At 35.5% G+C, this 25,016-nt stretch overlaps 2 protein-coding genes and 1 pseudogene across 5 annotated transcripts in view; 2 read left to right on the top strand and 1 right to left on the bottom strand.

Annotated features, from left to right (window-relative positions):
- The window catches only part of TTBK2 (tau tubulin kinase 2), a 162,793-nt gene that overhangs the window by 38,129 nt on the left and 99,648 nt on the right, over positions 1–25,016 (bottom strand). For 2 of the 3 annotated variants that reach the window (XM_079127766.1, XM_079127765.1), the window contains 5 exons: positions 20,893–20,966; positions 14,275–14,415; positions 11,905–12,009; positions 2,505–2,570; positions 291–383 (listed from right to left, as the gene is read on the bottom strand). In XM_079127766.1, coding sequence (XP_078983892.1) covers positions 291–383; positions 2,505–2,570; positions 11,905–12,009; positions 14,275–14,415; positions 20,893–20,966 — 479 coding nt within the window. The remainder of the gene's footprint in view (positions 1–290; positions 384–2,504; positions 2,571–11,904; positions 12,010–14,274; positions 14,416–20,892; positions 20,967–25,016) is intronic. The other variant, XM_079127767.1, reaches the window with a different exon arrangement.
- The window catches only part of LOC306654338 (ubiquitin-associated protein 1-like), a 91,328-nt pseudogene that overhangs the window by 9,631 nt on the left and 56,681 nt on the right, over positions 1–25,016 (top strand). The window lies entirely within an intron of this gene.
- LOC306653433 (chromobox protein homolog 3-like) lies at positions 4,947–6,947 on the top strand. Its single transcript, XM_079126436.1, has one exon. It carries the CDS (start codon positions 5,269–5,271, stop codon positions 5,818–5,820), a length of 552 nt encoding a protein of 183 aa, XP_078982562.1. The 5' UTR covers positions 4,947–5,268; the 3' UTR covers positions 5,821–6,947.

Genomic DNA, 25,016 nt, shown 5'->3' on the forward strand with positions numbered 1-25,016 from the left:
AGTAATAAAAAATAAATAAATAAATAAAGTTGTAACATTAATTATATCAGCTCACAATGAGAAAAATATACATATTGAGGTATAGGAAGTATATTTTCTCATTTTTAAATTTAAATTGATATTTTAATTGACAGAAAAAAATTGTAGATGTGAATGGGTACTATGTGACGTTTAAATACTTGCACACGTTATGCAATGTTCAGTAAGTATATTTTCAACAACAGTGCCTACTAAAGAGTAATTTTTTTTCTTTCTTGAACCAAAATTGACATCACTGTTTCTAAACTTACCTTGTCTTTTATTTTCCTCCAAGGCAGCTGACCAACCACAAACTCAACCAACATGTAGAATAAGGACCAAAGGTCATCGTGTCTTCCCATTTCCTTCATGAACAAAACAGAATACAGTCACATTACATTGCCAGTTCTTCTGAGTGCATTATTGTTGAAGACCTAACCATTTTGTTTCATTTTATCAGGTCTAATTAAATTTTACATGAATTTCCCATAAAACCTTCTGGTAAATGTATCTTTGTATCTACCTAGCTATACAGCAATCTATAGGCAATATTTATGTATTGAAACTTTTTTATATAAAGAATATCTTAAGGCAGGCATGGTGACCTAAAGTCTCTAATTCTAGCAGCTCTGGAAGATGAAGTAAGAGGAGGCAAGTTCTAGGCAAGCCTCAGCAATTCAGCAAGACCCTATCTCAAAATAAAAAAATAAAACTGGGCTGGGGATGTGGCTTAGTGGTAGAGTACCCCTAAAAGCGAAAATAAATGCCTAAAATAAAATAAAAAATTAAAGGGCTGGGGATGTAACTCAGTGGGGTAGAGCACTATTGAGTTTAATACCCCGTAGCAAGTGTAAAAATGCAACTACCAGGACACAGAATATGAAATAAGACTGTTTAAAATGTTTAAATGAGTTAGATGCAGTGATATACTTGGTAATTCCAGGGACTCAGGAGCCTAAGGCAGGAGGATTCCAAGCTGAAGGCCAGCCTGGGCAACTCAGCAAGACAGTGTCTCAAAAAATAATAAAGGACAGCAGGTATAGCTCAGTGGCAGAATGCCCTAGGTTCAATCCCCAGTGCAGCTACCAAAAAAAAAAAAAATTAAATGAAATCAAAGTCATGAGAAACATATTCTATCAAAAGCAAACAAAATCAAACAACCAGATTTGAAAAAAGAACATCTAGAAATAAAAAGTAAAATGACAGAAATTAACTCAATGATCAAATAGCTGATAAACAATAAATTAGAAGATAAACAATAAATTAGAAGACAAACCTGAAAAAATTTTCTGTGCAGCACAAAAACACAAAGAGTTAGAAAGTATGAAAGTGAACTTAAGAAGTGTTCTTAAGGAGGACAGAGTAAGAAGATTTAACATAGATAAATTTAGAGATTTGAGGGGAAAAAAAAGTATAGAGAGAAAGGGAAAGATGGAACACTTAAAAAATTTGGAATCCTCCAGAATCAATGAAAGACATGAAAATGTGGATTGAGGAAGCACAATAAATCCTAAACAGAGGGCTGGGATTATGGCTCAGTGGTAGCATTCTCACCTGGCACACGTGAGGGCCCTGGGTTTGACCCTCAATACCACATAAAAATAAAAATAAAGGTTTTGTGTCCACCAACAACTAAAAAATATATTTTAAAAAATCCCAAACAGAATAAATATTTAATAGTTCACACATACTCAAATTTGAAGAGATGTCAAAAGTATTCAAATACAAAGTAACAATTAAGTAGACAAAGATTTTCTCAATAGTAATTATTGAACAAGAAGAGATAAAATAATTTCTTTGAAGAATTAAAACAAATATTAACAAAGAATTAAAAAAGAATGTAGGACATCAATAAAACAGTGACTAGAGTTCAAGTGTTTTGAAAAGTCTTTGTACTGTCTGGACATTAAGTGTGTTAAAAGTTTATGATTAGGGAATAACAATAAAAATAGGAATGGAATGTATTTTTTTTAAGCAATTATCAAATAAGGGTCACAGAAAGAAGCATGTTAGAATCATCTGAAGAATTTATCTATCTTATTTATTGATACTAGAGATTGAACCCAGCGGCCCTTTACCACTGAGCTACATCCCAAACACTTTTTATTTTTTATTTTGAAACAGCATCTCACTAAATGGTTTAGGGCCTTGCTACATTGCTGAGGTTGGTCTTGTACATGCAATCATTCTGCCTCCGTCTACCCAGTTCCTGGCACTGGCCACCTCACTTGGCTCCAAATTTAATTTCCATGCAACTGCTCTTATCCACTATACACCTTATCATGCATCAGTATTATGAACTCTTTTACCATTAATGCCACACAAAAAGTGAATTAGAATTAGTGTTCAGGCAGATTCATAGCTATAAAAGGGATCTCCTGCTCCCAAGCACTTTCCACACCTTTGTACTGTAACTGAAGAAGTAATCTGATTCAACCCGTGAGCATACTTATACAGACAGACATGACTCTGGTTCAGATACTTACCCTGTTCCGATGAGCATTGATTGATGCATAACGAACTGTCCCTCGAAAGCCCGCCACAGTCCGAGGCTACAACAAAGCCAAGCAAGAATAATAAATCAACTTCAAATAGCAACAGATTAAGTGCACTTGAGTCAATAAATACATGGGAAAAATCCCACAATAAAACACTATAACTTTCTATTGTGAAATTATAGAAAACTAGAGATAGAATATCTCTAAACCACACCTTTAAGAAAACTGGTATTTTTGTTAATTTTATTTCACTCCTTTTTTCTACTTACATTTTAAAATATGGTGGCACGGGGTTGGAGATATAGCTCAGCAGTAAGAAGCCCTAGGTTGGATCCCCAACAACAACAACAACAACAACACACACACACACTCACACCACATACAAAAGAAGGCATTTATGACATATGCAACTCTGTACAGCAGAAAACATTAAATGTTTTCATATACCCAGAATCATGCCAAGCATCATGGTATCATGGTATATAACAGGTTCTGATTGCAAATACATATAGAAAGACCATAAGGAATCACTCAATAACCTCAGATGTCAACTATATCTTGGCTATGTCATTCAAATGTAATCCAAAGGTAGTGGCAATTTGTACCTTACCTATGTATGCAACTTATTCAATAAAAATTCAAATTATTGGGTACTTAGTATGTACCAGGTACTGGGAATAAAATGAAACATAAATACATGATCCTAGCCCTTGGGGTGTGCAACTTTGAATAAAGTCCAAACACTTTTTATCTGGCCTACAAGACTTTCCATAATCTGGCACTTGCCTACTTCCACAACAGATTCACTACAGTTTTCTTCTATCACCAGTTTTCTTTGTAGCTCAAGACTTTGCACTTGTTACTCTTTAAAATGCCATCTCCCTGTATGCCTCCCAGGGCTATCTCTCCTATTCCATAGGAAGACCTCTGCTTAAATGCCACTTTTTTTTTTTTTTTGGTACTGGGGACTCAACCCAGGGGCACTTAACCACTAAGCTACATCATGAACCCTTTTTGTTAGCCCTTTTTATTTTTTTATTTTAAGACAGAATTTCACTGAGTTGCTGAATTTGTGATTCTCCTGCCTCAGTCTCCCAAGTTGCTGGGATTATATGCATGCATCACCATACCAGCTGCGTCATATTCTGCTATGCTTTTAATAACACCTTTTACTAACTCAAATCAATTTTATTTATAATTTTACTGTACTGTTTATATTTTAATGTATTGCCTGTCTTCATTCATTCCACAGGATACAAACTCTTTGTGAGCAGAGGACTCTGTCTAGTTCATTCTACAAACACAGAAACAGTCTCTGAGAGGTAACTCAGTAAGCAATAAAATCAGGCATCAAGTAAGGTCTTTCAACTTAAAATCATACCCTGTGTTCATTCTACTGCTTTATAGAGATCAAGTCAGTGCCCTGAAGAGTCACAGATACCACAATAGCTCAATATGAAAACTGACAAACTTGAAAAGGATCATAGTTAATCATTTTCATTAGTATACATTTTGGTTGTTTTTTTTTTCCAATAATTTCAAATTTTCCTCAATATATATTATTTTTGTTAGAAAAAGACTACAGTAAGTGTTGTTTTTAAAATCCTGGGCTAGGCATAAAGAAGAATAAAATTATGGCATTTGCAGGTAAATGGATGAAGATGGAGAATATCATGCTAAGTGAAATAAGCCAATCCCCAAAAACCAAAGGCCAAATGATTTCTCTGATAAGTGAATGATGATACATAACTGGGAGTGGGGGTGGGGGGGGAGAAGAATGGAGAAAAGATGGATTGTGTAGAAGGAAAAGAGGGATGGGGAAGGGGTTGGGGAAAGGAAAGATAATAGAATGAGACAAACATCATTATCCTATGTATATGTAAGATTACCAAACAGTGTGACTCTATTTCGTGTACAACCAGAGAAATTAAAGTTGTACCCCATTTGTGTACAATGAATGAAAAAAATGATTTAAAAAATTAATAAAAAGTAAAATAAAATCCTGGGCTAGGGATGTAGCTTAGTGGTAGACTGCCTGCCTGAATGCTCAAGGCTCTGGGTTCAATTCCCAGCAATCTGGCATGGGGGAAAAAAAGAAAATTCTTATTTACCAGAATCATTTTGGTTATATGCTAGAGCACAAGAGTAAACAATTTAAGTGTTCTTCCTTCATTTACTCATTTTTGTAATCTAGGTTTAATGTATTCAAGCTGGTTGTCTACTCTCACTTCTTTTCTCTCTAAATACTTTTTTAAGACTTTCTTTTTCAAAATAATCACTAATATTATGTCTTAGTAATCAAATTTCCTACAATCTCTTAAAATCCCCTTCATTTTCTTAGCTGCCAGTTATTAACAATCAGAGTTGGCAGATCTCAATATTTTCCTAAGACATGAGTAACAAGAATATCTTGGGCTAGTCAACAATTTACACTGTTCATGGTGCACAAACCTAGCCCTGGCCAACGGCTTTGGGGCTGACCACTTGGGTTCAGGAGAGGCCTTTCCAGAGGGGGGAGGCTTCGAGAGGGGTACTTGTCCTTAGCTCCCAATTCCCCACTCTGCGTTTGGAGGCACCCACTCTTAGGGGTGAGGAAGTAGGCGGAGTCTGGTTTTGGGGCCATCGGCTGTGACACAGAAAAGCCTACACGAAGACTCCGGTTGCAGTTCTCGCCCCTTTCTCCCTCCCGCTCTTGGGAACCACTAGGCCCCAGCCGCGAACGTAATAGCTCTTCAAGTCTGCAATAAAAAAAATGGCCTCCAATAAAACTACATTGCAAAAAATGGGAAAGAAACAGAATGGAAAGAGTAAAAAAGTTGAAGAGGCAGAGCCTGAAGAATTTGTGGTGGAAAAAGTACTAGACTGGTGTGTAGTAAATGGAAAGGTGGAATATTTCCTGAAGTGGAAGGGATTTACAGATGCTGACAATACTTGGGAACCTGAAGAAAATTTAGATTGTCCAGAGTTAATTGAAGCATTTCTTAACTCTCAAAAAGCTGGTAAAGAAAAAGATGGTACCAAAAGAAAATCTTTATCTGACAGTGAATCTGATGATAGCAAGTCAAAGAAGAAGAGAGATGCTGCTGACAAACCAAGAGGCTTTGCCAGAGGTCTTGATCCTAAACGAATAATCGGTGCTACAGACAGCAGTGGAGAATTGATGTTTCTCATGAAATGGAAAGATTCAGATGAGGCATACTTGGTGCTGGCAAAAGAAGCAAATATGAAGTGTCCTCAAATTGTAATTGCTTTTTATGAAGAGAGACTAACTTGGCACTCTTGTCCAGAAGATGAAGCTCAATAACTGCTTGCATTGTTATATATATATATATATATATATATATATATATATATATATATATATATATATATAAAAAATCTGGGTCTTGGCTTTTGATTTACTAGTGTGAAAAAATAACTACATTCTAATGAAAATCAAGTTTGATATGTTGGTTTTGAAAGTAGTATTGGGGGAGTTGTTGCATTTTATTTTTTTGTTTTGCATCAGTAGCACTGGTTACTTTGAACAAATAAAAGCTTTCTGTAGTTGCTTCCTTTATCGCATTTGATATGATGGTATATTTCCTCTGCTTTTCTAAAAGTTGGGGAAATTTTTCATAGTCATTACTCAGATTCGTTTTTAACTCATATTCCTAAGGACCATTCTGGGGGTGTTATTTGTGTGTGTGTGTGTGTGTGTATGTGTGTACATAAAATACTTTCATAATGGTTTTTGTTTTTAAATGTTCACCAAAACAAAAACCATGGGTGTAAAACCATGTTCCTGAGATGCCATCATTCTCTGCAGCCTATAAGTCATTTCAAGTTAAATTGAAATGTTTCCTGCAACCATAACCCTTCAGATTAAATAAATGATTCTGTAATTAAAATTGGATAATTAAAAGCAACCACATTAAATCTACATCTATAGTCACATAAATGCAGCAGTTTTATTTACAAAATTCCTGAAAGGAAAAATACTATCAACAACTTCTGCACCCAAACAAGTAAACTAGACAAATCCTAGTTTGTCTTAATTAGCAAGACTTAAGTGGACATTTTCAGGGTTCCTCTGGTTAGCCATTCCTTTTTTAAAAGTTGAAATCTGTGTACTAAAAGATCATAAATTCATGGAATGTCTTAAGATTTGGCTTATGGAAACCTGATCAGATGGCTAGAGATGTTGGCAATTTACAACCTGCTCACAAATGGGTGAGAAAATTCTTATAGTCTAAATTAATGACCTGCATGTTTTTTCTTTACCCCAATTCATTCCTTACATGTAGGCTCAATCTTTTCAGTGTTTGGGTTACTGGTTCAACACAAGCCAGGAAAATAACTTTGTAGTAATCAGAATGTTACCCAACTGTATATTGTTTACTTTATTGTAAATATACTGGTGAACAATGGTCAATAAATAGTTTTATATTCCTTTAAAAAAAAAAAAGGAATATCTTGGGCTGGGGATATAGCTCAGTGGTAAAGTGCTGGCATATCTAATAGCCTCAACTTGGTTGGTGAAACTCTGAGGTCAGAGATTTCTCTTTCTAGAAGAAAAATATCTAAGAGGATATCTCTATCCTACTATCAAGAGTTTTCAGTAACATTTCAGAGGTTTTTTTGTGGTTTTTTTTTTGGGGGGGGGAGGGGACTGGGGATGGAACTCAGGGGCATTCCACCACTGAGCCACATCCCCAGCCCTATTTTTTTTTTTTTTTTTTTTTTTTTTTTTTTTGTTAATTTAGAGACCAAGTCTCACTCAGTTGCTTAGTGCCTGGCTTTTTGGCTGAGGCTGGCATTGAACTTACGATTCTCCTGCCTCAGCCTCCTGAGCCATTGGGATTACAGGCATGCACCACTGCACCCAGGATAGGTATATTTGTTCATTAATTGACAAAGCCCTCAGCTAAAACAAAATTGTTTTTATAGCATGCAAGTTTGTCCAGTTATTTTCATTCCAATAACTGGCAGGATGAAAATCTTCAGACCTATTATCACATTCTGAACCTCATTCCCAGTTAATTGGGCATCTAGACTTCCCTATGATGGATTATAGTCAGGACAAGACCAGGAGATTCTTCCCACTTCAAGTATCACTGACCTGGCTCTGACCTTACTTCTGCTATGAAAGATTAAAATTGAGTTGAACAGAGATCAGTTGTTTAGAGAAATCTTAATTATCTGATCAAAGAAATAATACCAAGTCAAAGAAATTCAGTTACCTTATTTAATGTAGTAAGGACAACTCAAACCCAATTGGGGAAAAGTCATATATGCAAGTAATTCTAATTCAAAGCAGATTATAATAAACACCATTAGCAAAGTACAAGTACAAAAGCTCAGAAGTGGTAAGAATTAATTCCATTTACTAAGAGTGAAGAAGCGAAGTCTTAAGAACAGGCAGCATTTTAATGGTCCTTGAAAAGGCAGTCTCTTAAACTTCTCCAGGTGATGGCAATATAGTAATATCTATCAAAATTGCAAATGTGTATTTTCCCTTGACGTAGCAATTTCAATTCTGTAAATTTATCTTACAGATATACAAGCATGCCAGGTGCAGTGGTGCATGCCCAGATACTTGGAGGAGAATGAGGCAGAAGGATGCAAGTTCAAGGCCAGCCTTAGCAACTTACCCAGACCCTGTCTCAAAATTTAAAAAATTTAAAAAGGGCTGGGGCTATAGGGTTGTAACTCAGTGGTAGTACATCCCTGGGTTCAATCTCTGATACTTGAAAAAAAAGCATCTGTGCAAAAATACTGGATATAAAGTCACTTCACTACATCAGTGTTTGTGAACAACAAAGAAATATCTGGACCCTAACCATTTGCCAATAGGGGAATAATTATGCAAGTATATTCATATACTGTACTGGAATAACTTTTGTAGCTGCAACAAAGAATTAGAAAGTTCTACATATTGAGGTGGAAAGATCACCTAAGATAAACCAGTAAGTGCAAAAAAGAAAGGTAGGGAATGTATATCACACTACCTTTTGAGTCAAAAAGGGAAAAGTAAAAATATTCATTTGTATTTGTTGTATGTAAATAAAGAAATTCTGGAAGAATATATTAAGAAACTAGTTAAACAGCAAAGCTAAACCTAAAAGTGAAAGCAGGGATTGCAGGGAAGGACCAGAAGCAGTAGAGGAATGAGTGGAATAAGTAGAAGTAAAATGGAGATTAGTTTCACTGTTTACCTTTTAAATTGGTTTAATCAGGTTTATTGAGGTATCATTTACGTATAATAAAATCCATACTTCATGTATGCACAGTTCTCTGAGTCTTGACCAAAATATAAAAATGTAACTATAGCTGCAATCAAGATATAAAATATCTCCATCACCCTAAGAAATTTCCATGGCCCTTTGTAGTCAGTCTTCTTCCATACTCCTCCTTGCTGCCCCCAGTGTCTGGCAACCTCATGAGTACTTAGCATTCGTGATTTTTGTTTGGTTTTTGTTTTAACCATCTTAATTGGTGTATAGTGTTATCTCACAGTGGTTTCAACTTGCATTTCCGTAATAACAAATGATGTTGAGTATCTATTAATATACTTATTTGCCATCTGTATCTCTTCTTTGATGATATATCTATTCAAATATTTTTAGCACAAATATTTTAATCATCTAAAATGATATTTTCTTTAAGAAGTTATCTAAGGTTTCAAGCTCACTTTTATGAAGCATCACATCAACATATGGAAGGATATCAGCAGAAGTTATGTAAATGTTTTAACTAAAGGCCAAGAGAAAGTTTGGAGTATTTTCCAAAGGACACCCAAAGAGGACAATTAGTCTAAAACATGTTTGATGTGGTCATACAAACCTTAGCAAAATAATCAGAGTGAAAGCCCAAGCTGCTAAGTAAGTGGGAGAAGGAAAGCATTAGCTCATTAACAGGTCATGTAATAGATTAAGAAATTACACTTCTCAAAATTTTGCTAAAGCTTTCTATCAGTATTACAATATAATCCATCTCTTTACAAAGTCAAACATAATCTGGGGCCTACTGGCTTCTTCAATCTGTCTCTACATACTCTTTCTTTACCATTCTATAGCCACAGCGGCATTCTTGTTTTCCTTAAACATATTTACTTATTATACCTCAGAGTATCTTTGTAATTGCTATTTCCTCTGCCCAGAACATTCTCCCTCTAGATTTTCATATGGCTTTCACTCAATTTTCAACTCAATACCTCCTTAGAGGTATTTTCTAATCTACACCTCAAAATAGTCTCTTATCCTCATTATCACTTTCTATGTCAATATTCAGCTTTTGTTTCTTTGTAGCATTACTACATAAAATTATGTATTATCTGTGGATTATCAGTCATCCTCACTAAAATATAGCCTCCATAAGAGCCATGATTTTGTTTGCTCTTGTTTACCACTATGGGCCTACCATCTAGATACATGACTCAGATGTAATATGTGTTCATTGAATATATTTTGAATGAATAAACAATAACTTAGCAGTGTTCTAAAAACTAAACTGAGCCAGGTGCAGTGGCACATGACTATACTCCCAGCAAGGAGTGCTAGGAGGCCAAGGCAGGAGGCTTACAAGTTTGAGACCAGCCTTAGCAGCTTAATAAGATCCTGTCTCAAAATTAAAAAAAAATAAAAAGGGGATATAGTATAGTGGTAGAGACCCCCCAGGTTCAATTCCCAATACCAGAAAAAAAAAAATCAGAACAAAACAAAAAAACTAAAACCTGAAAGGAAAAAATAAATAAATAAAATATGATCATCAGAATAGATATATTTGAAAATATATTTGAATTTAATGTCACATAAAAAATCTAAGTTTATTGTCTGTCTTCTTATTAATGCAAGACATTAAAAAAATACAAACCCTCTCCATAGATGGAGAGGTTCCAAGAATTTTGAGGTACTTAAGCTTCTCATGTACTTTAATTAAAATTTGCATTTATGTATATAACTATTAAAAGATAGTTGCCTCAATAAAAACCAGTATTTTAACTTTTGTGCAACTAATCTAATAGAAATGAAAACTAATAAAACTATTCACAATCAGTAACTAAGTTTAAAGGAAAGCTGAAAGTAAACATCAGAAGAATCGCAGTGGGAGACTGAGTGCCACCATGACAATGAAAGGAGCTCCCTGACCCACTTCCCAGTGAAACTGGCAAACATTTAAAAAGCAATCATTTAAAGCCTCTAGAAATAGTCCAGCAAAACAAATGAGGAAACAACTTTTCCAGAAAACTTACGAAAATCCAGTAGGAAAGGTTAAGCTTTTCAGGCATCTTAACCAAGACTGCTCCTTCCCCTGTCCTAGCTCAACTAGGGTGACCCCACTGCAGACTTCTATAGCCAAGAAGATAGAGCTAACCTCCTTCCTCATTTCTCAGACAGAGGACTTTTGTTCTTCAAGGAGCAAGACTTTGGCATTTTTCTTCTTGTCCCCAGATGCTTGTTGATAAGGAGGCTAACTCCTTGGCTGATGCAGCTGGTGAGATGGAAGTGCCTTCTCGAATTCTGCCTCTGACAAAGACTTTCTCTCTTGACCTATCTCTGGCAAAGCTCCTCTGAAATCTCTGCTCAAGTAGGCCCAGATTTGGGGGCATGCTTGTTGTTTCTACTTAGTTCAGTTTTAGCAAGAATCCTGTAGGTCAGTTTAGCAAAAATTCTCTACTGTTGGTATCTTCCCACCCTTGATATTCGGTCAAACTTTTTATCACACACCTTCTCTATCTTATCATGCTGGTGCACCTTCAGTAATAATCCTTTCAGGTCTAAAATCCAAAACATCCAGTTTCCAACAATAAATCACCAGGCAAGCAAAGATATAGGAAAGTATGACCCATGAAAGGGGAAAAAAGCAGGTCCCCCCCCAAAAAAAAAATCTGTTAAAATGCCAGATTCAGCATGAAGATATTCAAAGCAGCCATTATAAATGTATTCACAGAACTAAAGAAAAGTTTAATTAGAGAAGTAAATTATGATGACAATATCACATTAAATATGGAACATCAAGAAAGAGAACACATAGAAATTTTGGAATTGCACACTGTGGTAATAACTGAAGCAGAAGAATTGTAGCACATAGGAAGGTCATTAGATTGCAAAAAGACCTCTAATCCCAAAGGGATAATATATGTTCTTACTCTCAGACCATTCTGAATCTGCCTGTAATGTACAGTACTTTAAAATGACAACTTTCAATGATAAAATTCATTAATTTGTCTATGCTAATTTATCTACATGCTACTTCTTAGAAAATGCTATTTTTTTCCCACTGAGCTACATCTCAGAGCTAAGTAACATTCTTTCTGATACGTAATTAGTACTTCTCTAAAATGAAGGATACCATAAATAATAGGTTAATTATCAAATATTTAATAGTAGTATAAAAAAGATCTTACTGGTCTGACGTCACCACAGGAATTGGTAAATTGTCGAGCCAAGCCAAAATCAAGCATGTAACATTTCCTACACGTACTAGGAAAACGACCCATGGCGAAGTTCGACTAGAAAAATAAAGAAGGAAAATATAGTCTTAGAATATTTAATTTTACCTTTACTTTAATTCTTAATCTAGTAATATCTGAAACATGTTCCAGATACACTATTTTAGTCAATGATGTTTACTACATATTAATATATAATTTAGCCTAGCATCTGGTATCTTTGAGCAAAAAAGGATTTAAACAACTGTATCAAGTTGCACACAATATAATACTGACTTAACTAAATTCAAAACTCTGAATTCCTTAACCAGATACAGTAGCACATGTCTGTAATCCTAGTTCCTTGGGAGGCTGAGGCAGGAGGATTGCAATTTTGAGGTCAGTCTCAGCAATTTAGTGAGCTGTCTCAAAAAGAAAAAAAAAGGACAGAGGTATAGCACAATGGTAAAGCACCTCTGTTTAATCCCTAGTACTGCAAAAAAAAAAAAAAAAACCGTTTAAGATCTTTGAAATTGTAGTCTAAAAATAAATCTAACTCCTAGTGTTCCCCACTTCACTCCTTTTTATTAATTTTTTATTTTTTTTAAAAGCATTCCTTTTTTTTTAAACCTTTGTTTATTTATTTTTATGTGGTGCTGAGAATCGAACCCAGTACCTCACACATGCTAGGCAAGCGCTCTACCATTGAGCCACAACCCCAGCCCCTTTATTTTTTATTTGGAGAAAGGGTTTCACTAAGTTGCCCAGGTTGGCCTTGAATTTGTGATCCTCCTGTCTCAGCCTCCTGAGTTGCTGGGATTACTTGTATGCACCACTGCACCTGATCTATCCTCTACTTTTTTTTTTTTTTTTTTGTACCAGGGATTGAAATCTGGGGCACTTAACCACTGAATCACATACCCAGTACTTTTTTATTTATTTTTTATTTTGAGACAGTCTTGCTAAGTTGCTTAGGGATTTGCTAAGTTACTGAGGTTGGCCTCAAACTTGGACTCCTCCTGCCTCAGCCTCCCAAAGTCACTAGGATTACAGGCATGTGCTACTGTGCCCAGGCAATTCATACTTTTTAAAACTAGAAAGGGGGGCAGGGCAGGCAGAAAAATAATCATAGCTCGGAAATTTAAAAGAACTTCCTATAAGCATCATAAAGCTGAATTTCACCAAATCTAAAATACAATTTCAGGAAACATTTTAAAACAGACTTAAGGAAAATATACTTTGCATTGTTTCCTTAAAAAAAACAATGTAATGTTTAAGGACTCTAAATTTGTGAAAATGAATATATAAGTAAGGTAAAATCCACATTTTCATAGAACTGTTAACTTTTTTTTTAAAGGACTTATGGAACCTTATGATGAAATGGAAACTCTTCAATCATTAGGTTTCTCAAATGAAGACGGAAACAAGAGCAGGAGAAATGCTATATAACATTAAATCTGACTCTATTGTATCTATTTTAGTTGGTGTTTTCCTGTAAACTAATTTTAGAAATCATATAACAACAGATGGCTATACTTTACAACTATAGGATACTTTTACAGTAAAAAAAAGCATATCAGAAATGGGTCATTTCCTCTCATGAACAATAAAACACCACTAAGAAAAAACAACGGCATTATTTCAGTACAGCAATCACAATTTCTAAGAAAAACAGAAATAGCAGCACTCAGAAGAAAAACAGTCTTTCATAGGCCATTTTGGTTTCTTATAAATACAATTTCTGACATGAAAAATGAAGAATACTATGCGAACAACTAAAAGCAAAATATATTTATATATATATAAACCAATACTATGGGGGGGAATCCAAAGAATAACTATTGATTTAGATATAAGGCTGAGTAATTTGCAATGTTAACACATAATAGTATCAGTCAAACATAAATTGTTTTTAATTTGGCTGGCAAGAAACTTTTGTGTGTTGGGAGGAAGGGACTAGGGATTGAACCCAAGGCCTCACATCTAACTAGGCAGGTGAGCATCCCTAGCTCTTTTATAAATTTTACTTTGGCCAGCCTCAAATTTGCAATCCTCCTGCTTCAGTCTCCCAAGTAGCTGGAATTACAAACAAGTGCCATCACACCTGTAATGGCAAGTAATATTTTCATGGTTATGAGAAAAGCTCTTGAAAATTAGTTGTGGTTTGTAATTATCACTTTAAGAAAAACTAAGAGGCAAGTTACATTTTTGCTTCCAGGTGTTCACAGAAATAAAAATATTCCTTTGTATTTAACCACAGAAAACACAGAAGACTGCATTTGTAATTTACTGTGACCCATTATAACACAAAATTCCTTCTCTGCTAGGACAGGAAAAGCCCCCTACCGGTTTGATGTCTCGGTGCAAGAATCCCACAGAATGGATACTTTCAATGGACTCCAGAATCTGTCTACCCAGGCGAAGAGTAGTGCTAATGGTGAACGTGCCCCGGGACTGGCTACGGCGAAGATCTGCCAGATTCCGACCCTGTGGAAACCAGATAACTACTTTCCATTATGGTACTAAAACTGGAAAACTATTCATTTACACCATTAGAAAAATGCTGCAACTGAAATAGCAAAGGTTTTACCCAAGTTGTGATGCTCTCACTCAATAGGACAGATTCTTGGTTTTTGTTGTTGTTGTTGTTTGTTTGGTGGTGCAGGGGATTGAACCCAGGACCTTGTGCATGCTAGGTAAGCACTCTACCAACTGAGCTATATTCCCAGCCCCTGAGATTCTCTTAATAACACAAATATTTCAGACAAATTTTAAAACATCAGTTTTTTTTAACATATCATGTTTCTGATTCATCATGTTTCCTTTTATCTCTGATACCATAACAAAACATAGACCCTGATTATTTTAAAAGATATAAAATATACATCACGGGGCAGTAATTCCTCATTACTGCCTAATACATATACCTATACATACCCCTTAATTTTCTTCGTCAGTGTTTCTCATAAAATAGATAATAATACACACCTCACAGAGTTTTGTAAGGATTAAGCAAGCCGTGTTTCTCATAAAATAGATAATAATACACACCTCACTGAGTTTTGTAAGGATTAAGCAAGACCCATGTAAAGTTCTTAGAATACCATCTGGTATACATTAGGTACTTAACAAATATTAAGTATTGTTATTTCCAAATATGATATGACAATCATTGTTACTTGTAGCATTGGATAAAAGCAATGCATGGTACCTTGCCTGGGCCAGATTTATTATATTCATGATTCCATTTAATTCTCACAGCACCCTAAATAGAAATTGTTCCTATTCCTGTTTTACAGTTAAAAAACTGAGATTCAAAGAGAGTCAATAATGTTAATCTGTTATGGTAAAGCTGGTTTATTTATTTATTTTTAAAATTTTTGGTACTGGGGATTGAACCCAGGGGTGCTTTACCAAGATTTCAATATAAATGCAAGTGGAATTTCTGCCCTCCTGCTTCAGCCTCTGGAGTTGCTGGGATTACAGGTGTGCATCACTGCATCCAGTGGTAGAGCTTTGATTCAAATCTATGACTGTGTAACTCCACAGTGTTCTTTTCTTACAATGCTTTTTCATAATTCTGCTCCTCCAAGAATACTCCTTTTTGCTCAGGCAACAACTAGTAATCTGAAAAGGAAAGCGGGGCTAGCTCAAACTGTCCTACTTCTGAAAGATTACAGACTGGCTCCCATGTCACAGGGACTTAAATATTCCAGCCTCTCTACTTTTTTTATTCTGTAATATGAAGCCAGGTGTGGTGAGGCACACCTGTGATCCCGATACTTGGCAGGCTGAGGCAGGAGGATCTCAAGTTCGAGGCCAGCCTTAGCAATTAGCAAGGCCTAAGCAATTTAATAAGATCTGTCTCAAAATAAAAAATAAAAAGATTGGCAATTCAGTGGTAAAATGTCCCCGGGGTTCAATCCCAGGACCAAAAAATAAAAAAGGTTTTATTTTACATTTGCTGATCAATCAGCAATAACTGAGAAGATAAATAGGCTGACAAGAGCTTAAGGAAAAAAAGTTACATCTCAAGCCCTTTTTATTTTTATTTTAAGACAGGGTTTCATTAAGTTGCTGATGCTGGTCTCGAACCTGCAATCCTCCTTCTCTTGGCCACCCAACTTATTGAGATTACAGGCATGTGCCACCATATCTGTCTCTGAGTTATTTGTATTTTTTTAAATGATCTTTTCATACAGTAATATGCAACGAATGAGAAAAGTCCCTTTTCTACCAAGTAATTCTATATATTTAACAAGATTCCAATACAAATGCAAGTGAATTTGTTTGTTATTAAAAATGTACAACATACCCAAAAGGAGAAAAAATAACATGATATACATTCATGTATCCACCATACAACCAGAATCAAAAATTATCAATTCATGGCCAATCTTTCTTCATCTATATCCACCTCCTCAAACATATCCTCTCCCCTCCTACACACACACACAAGCTATATTATTTTCATATAAATTATAATCATATCACTTCATCTATATATATCTTTAATATCTATATATATTAAAGATTACATAAGGGCAAAGAGATAAAACTAAGACGTTATTAGCAACTCTGCTAATGTAAATTTTAATTGTAAACAGTGTGAACCATCGCATACTTTTTCTTTAAAAACAATGTATTGGGTTGGGGTCGTGGTTCAGTGGTAGAGCGCTCGCCTAGCATGTATGAAGCACTGGGTTCAATTCTCAGCACCATATAATAAACAAACAAACAAACAAATAAATAAAGGTACTGCATTCATCTACAATTAAAATATATGTATTTAAAAAAACCAACGTATTTCCTGGATACAGTCACTTGGAAAGAATTAAAAACAATGATTAATCCATACAATAGGCATTCATAGCATCCATATTGTGGTCTCCAAATACCCCATTAAAAGGAACAAAGGCTTAATGAAGAAATGGCTGGTTTCAGATTCAGAGCATGAAATATGTAGACTGAGCTTAGTACGTGTTACTGATCCAAAAAATAAGAATGCTATCAAAGACTGCTATTTAATCCTGTCAAAATAAATCAGGACTCAACCTGAAGAAAGTCCAACTGGCTAAAGACGGTGTTACACTGCCCTAATAATATTGTACTGCCGCAGTGACAGCAGAATTTCTACCCCACCCTAATCTTGCTTATCAGAACAGGATGCCTGAAGGTCAGAAGTTCTTCGGATGGATCAGCTGAAACTGGATGAATCTAAGATGACTGCCAGAGAGACCTCAGACAAACTTTTGGTGTATGCTTTAAATGACACTTTCTCCTAACATCCAGACAATTGACAACTGCCATGATAACTGGAAAGTCAAAAAAGGAGCCCAAATTCTCAAAAACTCTCTGCCCATCCCCCCGGAAAGCAGTAATATGCTTCCCCTCACCTCTGTTTAGTTTTCTCAGTGCTGGGGGGGGGGGTCAAACCCAGGGTCTCCTGCATGTTAGGAAAAGACTCTGCTACCCACCTGTATCCCCAGCCCTTTTTATTTTTTTATTTTGAGACAGGGTGAAAAGTTGCCAACCCTCGTTTCTTTTACCCTATATTTTTAACCCCTGATTCCTAAAGGGTGGGAAGTTGATTTGTGAGTTTATGTCCTATTTCTATTCTCGTCAAGAATAAAAGTCTCCTTCACTGCTTAATTGGTGCTTGGTCTTATTACTGGTTCCACAATTCCTAAGAGAAAAAGGACCCAGCCTTTGGGGTCAAAAATTGGCAAGGGGAGAGCCCAGTGCAACGGTGCATGCCCATAATCCCAGCAACTCAGGAGGCTGAGACAGGAGGATAGCAAATTGAGGTCACCCTAAGCAACCTAGTGAGACCCTGTCTCAAAAAATAAAATGGCCTGGGGATGTAGCTCAGTGGTAAAGCACCCTTAGGTTTAATTCCTACTACCAAAAAAAAAAAAAAAAAAAAAAAAAAAAAAAAAAAAGGCAATGGGACAATGTAAGCTTTAAAAAGAAAAGCTACAATAAATGGAAGACATCAAATATGTTAAATCCATGATTCATAATTATATTTAAAGAGAGAGATAGCTTATTAGTCTTCTATACAAAAATAGTAGGAAAACAGCTCATTTTTCTGAAAATTGATAAATAAAAGAATCAATTATTAGTCCTGCCTTTCCTATAAGAAATTACATCAGGATATCCTAAGAGTGAATGGAATGCTTTTTAAAGAGTAATTTTGGCTAATAAATAAAGAAGAAATGGTAGAATTAGAATAGCATATTTACAACTCCCACTGAAAATAATATTGTAGACAAACATTGTTGATGGTGTAATAAAAATCACTAGGAGATAAACCAATGGGAACTTTAAAAATAGGTGAATCAGGCCAGAGTTGGTAAACCTAGTGACCAATTTAATATAACTAAAATAGAGACATCCTGATGCTGCCTCCTGTGATGCCCACCTCTCAAGTATCTTTGCCAAAGAAAAGAAAACTGAAATCTTACCTAATTATCAATTTATAGGAATCACAGAAACATAAGAACATGTTAAATACCACATGGAAATAATCAGAAAATCCAGAATATGGGCCTTTCTAGATGTCAAATGACTCCATTTTAATTAGTTACTGGAGTTAAAGATGTGCTGCTCCCTGCTCAACAAAAGACTCAGAAGACAGAAGTTATTGAAAGGAAACAAGTTTGTTCAGGGTATGCACTGATTAAAATAAAGGAGATTTTTTTTTTTCATCTCAAATACTCATCTTCAGGGGTTTCAGGTTATGAAGAACTTTTATAGGACTCAACATGTCTTTTTGCCACTCCCTAGGTGATGAACATATCACAAAATATCACCATTTGGATAAGTCAGGATGCTCAGGTAAAGCTCCAATGGTGACTGGACATTAGATGAGACCTGGTTGTAAATCTTAGTAGCAGAATTTAGAAATGTATCCAATTGCTTTAACTTAAAATATTTTAATACCCACTGATATGGTAAAATAGCTAGAAATCCATAATAGAAAAAAAATTTTGGTACTGGGGATTGAACCCAGGGGTCCTTTATCACTGAGCTATATCCCCAGCACTGTTTATTCTTTCTTTTGAAATAAGGTCTCACCATGTTGCTTAGGACCTCACTAAATTGCTGAGGCTGGCCTAGAACCTGTGATTCTCCTGCCTCAGCTCCAAGTCACTAGGATTACAGGCATGTGCCACTGTACCAGAAATTCCTTAAAAATTTCAAGGCAGATATTATATAACTGAACTACCAGGAAGAAGAGATTGAGGTTAATTTAAGAATAATAATGCATTTAGGGTTTTTAGGACCATCAGTGGGTAGCTAGGAGACAGCATTTGAATTTTATCAAAATATATGGGGGAGACACAGTAGTTATATTCCATGTCAGTTATACTAGCTTTAGCCTTGTCCCAAATTGGTTCAACCATAACTGTAAGCATAGGGATTTAATGGTAAGTTAACTTTATTATGAAAGGGAAAAATACAGTATGTAAGTCAAATGGAAAGGTTTTATAGGAGTCTGCCAAAGGCCATGAAGGCCGTGGTTACCTGACACCAATCCCCTTACAGCAGACTCCCAGTATTAACAAATTTTCCATTTATAGAGTGAGATTTTGGTAAGTGCAAGAAAGAAAATGAGAATGACCTGAGACTGAGAGAGAATCTATAGTCTAAGAAAAGCTCCTCTCCATAATTATCCAGTCAGCAGTAACCTGAAGATAAAACTGAAGAGTTTTCTCCATTGCAACAAGAATACTGGCCTCAGGCTTCCCATCAAGTTTTGAAACCCATCAAGCAGTCCTTGTCAAACCACAAACCTCCTTTTCACTTCAGTTTCTGCATTTGCAAAATGTGGGTAAACCTGTCCTCTCCTTCCCTTGAGTATGATGAGAATCAAATAAGATGTATTAATAAATACATACAAAAACTATAAAATAACAAACAGTTCTGTTACTAATGGTCAATGTGAGAAAAAGCAGGGTACACATTAATGAACCAAAAAGTTGTAGAAATAGTTTCTTCAAAAAATAAAACTAAGCTGGCTCAAAAGATAGTGAACCACATAATTCAAAGAGATTCTAGTTAGAGTCTACAGAAAGGGTAGTATCTTTAGGTCTAAATCAAATGCTGAAGGAAGGCTGAGGTAAAGAAGAAAAGCCTTCTGATGAGAAGAGGAAGCATTTAGGCCATGATCTGTTTTCAATCTATGTCTCTCACTGTTATGTCAGAAAATTGAAAGATAACAAAGGAACCAAACACCCCAAACAAAATTTGCTATAGATGAAAAGTAATCCTAAGATTGCAAAGTTAAGGAGCAAAGTGAACCATGGCTTTGATGGTGATGAGAGAGAGAGAGAGAGAGAGAGAGAGAGAGAGAGAGAGAGAGAGAGAGAGAGAGTGAGTGTGTGTGTGTTTTCAGGGGCAGAGGAGGGCAGTATGAGAGAAAATGTAACGGTTTCCCTCTACTCCCTCCTATAGCCATTACTCTCATATTCCCTTTCTGAATTTTTTTTTCCTCTGCTCTCTCAACCCAATTCCCCCATCCAAAAGAGAGAGAACAGAGCTATGTTAATAATGGAAAGACAGAAAAGTTTTTAACGTATATCTCACCTAATGTTTAAATTTTTAAGAAGTCACAGTTGATATTGGAGAACCTAAATGGGAAATTAAATGCCTAAGGTAACAAAGATGCAGAGGAATGAACAAGGACAGGACAAAACTCACATTATATCTCACAATACATGCTGGTATATAATGATGACAATCAGTGAAGATACAGGTCAACTAAAATAGCTATCAAAGACAACCATTTCTCTTTTTAGAAAATCTATATCAAGTCTATTTAAATAAAAGTTCCATCTGTACAGTGTAAAACATTCTGATATGACACCAACAATGTTGTCATTTTTATTCATATCTACTGTAATTAGGTACTTTCACCATAACTGAAAGATTTTAAAATACATTTTCAAGGCAACCTACCTGCAATTGCATGACCACATAGTTGAATCGATCATTCCTCCCACAGCCAATAAATCTACAAACATGGTCTTTCCCTGGATAAAAAAATATAAAAGGAAGAAAACAGTGGAAAAGGATATAATATGGTTTCTCTTCTTAAAAAAATCAATAATTTGTTTTCTGTACAGTGTTTTATGATTTAATGTAAAAATGTTTTGAGATTTAAGGATAGGAAATTTATATTATTCAAATTTTTTACCTATCCACCCCAGCTTCTGTACTGTTCCTTGTGCAAATACATGTTGTTGAGTGAATAAACAAATGAATAAATCAATGAAGAAACAAATAAATAGTAATTTATTCACAAAGGAAAAGATTAAAAGGTCATTTCAACTCAACCTGCTCAGATGCGATACATAAGAAAGCACAGAGAAGCCATAAATAAGAACATTAGAAATATACATATTGAATTTTAGATACATTCTGCCATTCACTATTATATAACTTCACCAAATTACATCATTTTTCTGAACCTCACTGACTTACAGATTAGGCCAGCAGTTTTCCAACTGAATTCCATGTGTGAAAATCCAAGGATGTGCTGGTTGGGATAATGGAAGAGGATCAGAGGCAGAGGAGGTAGAAATCTGGGATCTGATTTAAACAAACAAAAGCATGCCACAGTCTAAAAAATGGATCAAGCCTGGTAAGTTCAAGACCAGAAAAAGGCATCTGGCTGGAATATAGTAAATGAGGGGGGTGGAGAGTAGAATAAGATAGTGCTGAAGAAGCAGATAAGCACCAGATCCTGAAGAATCTTGTACTCATGTTGAAAAATTAATGACCTACACTGAACCACATGGATAGGTCAGTATCTTCCAAACCCGGTTGCTTATCAAAACTATCTGGGAAACTTTTTAAAGATTCCTAAGTTCAGGCTGTTTGTGGCTCAGTGGTAGAGAACTTGACTAGCACACATGAGGCATTGCAGCACCACCTAAAAATAAATAAATAAAATAAAGGTATTGTGTCCATCTACAACTAAAGAAAAATTTTAAAAAAGATTCCTAAATTCTATACTGAGTCAGAATCTGTGGGGGAAATAAAGAATATGATCTTTTCAAAATTCTCTAAATGATCCAAAAGCAGGCAGAACATGGATGGATACTAGAAAATACTACTGGATAATGAGAAAGATCTAAAAGTTTTGTTTTATTTTGTGTAGTACTGGGTATTGAACCCAGGAGCACTTTACTGCTGAGGTACATCCCCTGCCCTGTTTTGTTTTGTTTTGAGACAGGGTCTCCCTAAGTTACTAAGGCTGGCCTTGAACTTGCGATCTTCCTGCCTCTGCCTCCCGAGTGACTAAGATTACAAGTGTTCACCACCATACCAGGCCTAAAATATTTTTAGATAAAGAATTACTACTACAGTACCACATTTTAGAATATCATGTATTGGCAGTGAGGATGTCAGACTCAGGAAAGGTCCACTCTAAAAGAGGCAGAGAATTTGCCCTGGGAACAATAACAATAACCTGGGAGAGTGAAGAAGAGGGTTGAACTCTGTAAGTACTATAGTAGAAGAAATAGATTAAAAAGGATAAATCTGAGAGATAACTAAACATGTAGTTTCATTTAACTGGTATAATTAAAATGAAAACTATTGAAATAAGAGAATAAAATAGGTTGTATATACTTTAAGGGATAAAGAATGCCAGCTTTGAGGACAATGCAAACTGAATTCAGTAGAAAATTATAATTTTAGGCCTGGTGCTGAGACAAAAAGACTGAGCTCCAGATACACCATTATCATGGAAAATAGATGGAACCACAAATGCAGATGGAAGATCAATAAGTAAAAGAACAAAAAAAAAAAAAAAAAAGAAAAAAGAAATTTTAGAATGTAATTCTGGAAAAAGTGTAACTTAAAGCCTGAGCAAAAATAAAAGAGCCCCTCAAGGAAATAGAGGAATAATAGTCCAAGAGATAGGAGAAAACTCTGAGAAAGGGGTATCACAAACTATAGAAGTGACCAATGACAAAAACTATAGAAAGGCTAGGAAGTGCTCCCTCATAAACAATTAGGCCTGTTGTCACCAGTGATTGGAAGAAAAGAAACCAATTTATAATAAGTTAAGGAATATGTGACAATGATGTCAGATAATCTTTGAAGAAGCTTGCTTGCAAAATGAGGAAGAACGATAAGCCACAGACTATAAGACCAAGATTTGGTACACTGATGAAAAGCAAAACCAATTTTAGAAAGAATTTGTCCACTGACTAACTCAAAATATTAATACAATAAAGACACATTTAATAATTTCATGCTTCTTTTTTGTATCTGGGTTACCAATTATCACAATTTTCTCATTCTCTGTGCTTTTGTTAAAAATAAACAAGCAAGAATGGGTACAATGGGAACACAATTCCCAGTGTACAAAATACACGTTGATCATTCCACATTTATTTTACAAGTAATTGCAAAACTATATCATCTAGCCAGGACAGTGGCTCATGCCCATTATTCCAGCTTCTCAGGAGGCTGAGGCAGGAGGATTACAAGTTTCAAGGTCAGCCTTGGCAACTTAGTGAGACCCTGTCTCAAAATTTAAAAAAGGGCTGGAGATAGAGTGGTAGAGCATTCCAGGGTTCAAACCCCAGTCCTCCCCCTCCTCCACACACACACACACAAAAAAAACTCTTATCGTCTAGTAGACTGTAATAACAATGAAAGGATAAAATGATAGTCAATAACCAAAATTTTCCCTCTGCTTCACAGAAACAATTAAAACGTTTAATTAGTCCTTTAATTATTTATTCTTCAAGATTCCACTTTCAGGCTTTAGGTGTAGGTCAATAGTATAACACTTGCCTATCATGCATATGGCCCTGGGTTCAAAGACCCCCCCACCACTAGGAAAAACAAAGACTCTACTTTCCTGTCATGTAACATTTTAAATGCAGTACCTCTATGACAAAGACATCTAAAAACAGAAGGCCAAGCTAGATTTCATTCCTCTTGGAATGCTCCTTTTACAATAAACATCGTAAATTATACCAAAACATTATTTATCTCTTAATACCAAAATCACCCTACTTTTAAAAATAAAAAAACATTTGAATAAAAGAAGTTGAGCCAGGCAGGGTGGTGCACGCCTGCAATCCCCCCTGTAATCCCAGCAGCTTGGGAGGGTGAGGCAAGAGAATCGGATTGCAAGTTCAAAGCCAGCCTCAGCAAAAAATCAAGGCAATAAGCAATTCAGTAAGACCCTGTCTCTAAATAAAATACAAAATAGGGCTGGGGATGTGGCTCAGTGGTCAAGCTCCCCTGAGTTCAATCCCCAGTATCCAACCTCCCAAAAAAGAAAGAAATTGAATAGACAGTAGATCTTTATTGAGAAATCAAAGTCAGTATCAAATTTTCTAGGATTCAAAAATGTACATTCATCATTTTAGGTAAGAATTAAACAAATTCTTGGGCTGGGGCTGTAGTTCAGTGTTACAATGCTTGCCACACATGCACGGGGCAATGGGTTTAATCCTTAGCGCCACATAAAAATAAACACAAAAAGATATTGTGTCCATTTACAACTAAAAAAAATTTTTAAAAAGAATTAAATAAGTTCTTTTTCTCTTTTTCTTTTTTGGCACTGGGACTTGAACCACTGAGCTACATCCCATGTCTTTTTTATTTTTTCTTTAGAGAAAGGGTCTTGCTATGTTGGTGAGGATGTTGCTAAATTGCTAAGGCTACCCTTGAACTTAAAATCCTTCTTCAACTCAAAAAACTCTACACCAAGAATACAAATAATCCAATCAACAAATGGGCTAAGGCAATGAACAGACACTTCACAGAAGATCTACAAGCATCAAAACATATGTGATAACTATAATGTCGTAACTCAAGTTGTGTCTTATCTACGAAGAAATAAAATTTGCAAGAAAGTAAACTCTCAAAAAAAAAAAGATCTACAAGCAATCAACAGATATACAAAAAAATGTTCAACATCCCTAGTAATAAGAGAAATGCAAATCGAAACTACCCTAAGATTCCATCTCACCCCAATTAGAATGGCGATTATTAAGAATACAAGCAACAATAGGTGTTAGCAAGGATGTGGGGAAAAAGGTACACTCATACAT

This window comes from Sciurus vulgaris (genome assembly GCF_902686455.1).
Source record: "Sciurus vulgaris genome assembly, chromosome: 2".
In the NCBI taxonomy this organism is placed as follows: domain Eukaryota; kingdom Metazoa; phylum Chordata; class Mammalia; order Rodentia; family Sciuridae; genus Sciurus; species Sciurus vulgaris.